The sequence below is a fragment of the Dromiciops gliroides genome, chromosome 5 (assembly GCF_019393635.1).
Source record: "Dromiciops gliroides isolate mDroGli1 chromosome 5, mDroGli1.pri, whole genome shotgun sequence".
Taxonomy (NCBI): Eukaryota; Metazoa; Chordata; class Mammalia; order Microbiotheria; family Microbiotheriidae; genus Dromiciops; species Dromiciops gliroides.
In genome coordinates this window covers 224,149,834-224,152,329 of record NC_057865.1, presented here as the reverse complement: position 1 = coordinate 224,152,329, position 2,496 = coordinate 224,149,834, and the positions used below count along the sequence as shown (strand labels likewise).

At 38.5% G+C, this 2,496-nt stretch overlaps 1 protein-coding gene across 1 annotated transcript; it reads right to left on the bottom strand.

The window, feature by feature from the left end:
* Nucleotides 1–1,542: 1,542 nt before the first annotated feature.
* Nucleotides 1,543–2,496, bottom strand: LOC122729434 (olfactory receptor 6C2-like). Its single transcript, XM_043968312.1, has one exon. It carries the CDS (start codon nt 2,479–2,481, stop codon nt 1,543–1,545), a length of 939 nt encoding a protein of 312 aa, XP_043824247.1. The 5' UTR covers nt 2,482–2,496.

Here is a 2,496-nt window from a genome sequence, read left to right as displayed (position 1 = left end):
TTTTTTTTTTAGTGAGGCAATTGAGGTTAAGTGACTTGCCCAGGATCACACAGCTAGTAAGTGTTAAGTGTCTGAGTTCGGATTTGAACTCAGGTACTCCTGACTCAAGGGCCGGTGCTCTACCCACTGCGCCACCTAGCTGCCCCTCATTCTTCATTTTTAACATTTTTTATATGCAGCAAATTGCTGTTTTATTTTCTTCAACTTTACCACATTCGATTCACTGATGAGTTCAATGTACTCACATATAAAGTTATAATTATCCAGTTTGTCTTTTCCACAATGTAATATTTTTGTATCAAGCCATTTCCCTCTTTATTTTTCTTTAAGTTATAACATGGTTTTATGCTCCTGAATCTCTGCCAAGCACTGGTCGTTATTTAAATTCTCTGACTTAGCAGAGCTCACTAATTTCTTTTTCTAGAATCAGCTCCTGCGTACTACTTTTTTCCCCATTTAGTTTATCCTAGCTTCCGAATATCTTCTATTCTTACCCTAAACATGAATAGGATTTGTCTTTCTTCCCACTGACCAATGAAATTCAACAAAATGTATTAAGTGCTTCCTGTGTACTGTGTTGCAGATGAATAGTCTTTTCCTTCCACTAGCTCTCAATCAAGTTGGTGAGAAAAAGGCAGGTATAGAAATGATTGTAATACAAAGTAAAACACAATGAGTGCTTAGATCTACATGGTAAAGTTACAACTGTTGGACTATAGGAGATCCGAGCAGAAGCAGCTTGCTTCTAATTGCTTAGGCATCAGTGATCATTTTTTAAAAATCATGTTGGTCTCCTTCCTGGACAGAAAATGGGTTAGATGTGATCAGGCAGAAGGAATAAGGAGTCCAAATATAGAGAAAAAGAAACATGGAATTAAGTGTTTTGTTTTGTTTTTGTTTTGTTTTTTGTGAGGCAATTGGGGTTAAGTGACTTGCCCAGGGTCACACAGCTAGTAAGTGTTAAGTGTCTGAGGCCGGATTTGAACTCAGGTACTCCTGATTCCAGAGTCAGTGCTCTATCCACTGCGCCACCTAGCTGCCCCGAATTAAGTGTTAAGATAAGGAAAGTGAAGAAAAAGAAGAGAGGTAAAGAATATTGGCAACACATATGCATATCAGCAAGAAGAATGAAGGTTGATGCTGTTCCAAAAGGATTGTACTAGTTGATTAATAAAAAAGTATTCCAACTGGTAGAACTGATGATTCCATAACTATACCAAATAAGTGCTCCCTTTATACGATCTTAGGACGTGTAAAGAAGTGGTTTCAGTGCCTACAGGTGGGGGGAGGATGGTTTTAGAGGCTGAAATAGAGATTGAGGTGGTATGTCATAGCAGAACCTGACAGTGGGGGAGTGAGCATCCCAAGAAACCTTTATTCTTTGGGAGTTGGGAGGATTTTCAATTTAAGAGAAAGTAAGTGTGAGAAGGTAACATGGACTGGACTATGGTCAAGGGTGCTTAGTAAGGAAAATGAAAAAGGATTATGGAATACAGGATAGTTAAAGGTTATTCTGATTTTCTCTTACCACTTGGTGGTTGTTTATTGCTTTGAGAGGAAGAAAATCTTTTTGTTTAAGTCCTTAAAAGCTTGTATCACTTGCTTGTTCCTTAGCACATAAATTAAGGGATTCATAACAGGAGCAACTGAAGTTACAAGCACTGACACCACCTTATTCAAAGCTACTCCTTCTTTTGCAGATGGTTTGATGTAGATGAAGATGCAGCCACCATAGGTGATGGAGACAACAATCATGTGGGAGGAACAAGTGGAAAAGGCCTTTTTCCTTTGCTGAGCTGAGGGGAATCTGAGAACTGTCCTGATTATTTTCCCATAGGACAAAAACACTAAGAATAAGGTGACAATGATTGTTAACACAGCAAAGATCAAAATCATCTTCTCTATGAATTTTGTGTCTGAGCATGCAATTTTTATTATGGGAAATGCCTCACAACCATAATGATCAACAACATTGGAGTCACAGAATTCCATCTGGAGTCCTAGACTAATTGGTGGGCAGACAAATATTAACCCAGCCATCCAACAACTCAGGAGGAGCCGGTTACAGACTCTGCTGTTCATGATGGTTGTGTAGTGCAGAGGTTTGCAGATGGCCACATAGCGATCATAGGACATTGTAGCCAGAAGAAAAAATTCTGTTAGCCCAAGAAGGACAACAAAAAATATTTGGGCAAAGCAAGAGTTATAGGCAATGGTATTGTCTCCTGTTGATAAGATGTAGAGATATTTGGGAATGTAAGCAGTTGTGAATGCCACTTCTAAAAAGGAAAAGTTTCGGAGGAAAAAGTACATGGGCGTCTTCAGTTGGGCGTCCATGAAGGTGAGGATGATGATGATTAAGTTCTCAATTATAGTTAAGATATATGTGAAAAAGAAAAAGATGAAAATCAGAACCTTTAACTGTGGATCATCTGTTAATCCTCTAAGGATAAATAATGTAATCCCTGTATGGTTTCTCATTCCTGACTTCTGATG

What these genes read in the sequence shown, in the direction of transcription:
- LOC122729434 (XM_043968312.1), bottom strand. Translation starts at nt 2,481, where the DNA reads ATGAGAAACCATACAGGGATTACATTATTTATCCTTAGAGGATTAACA.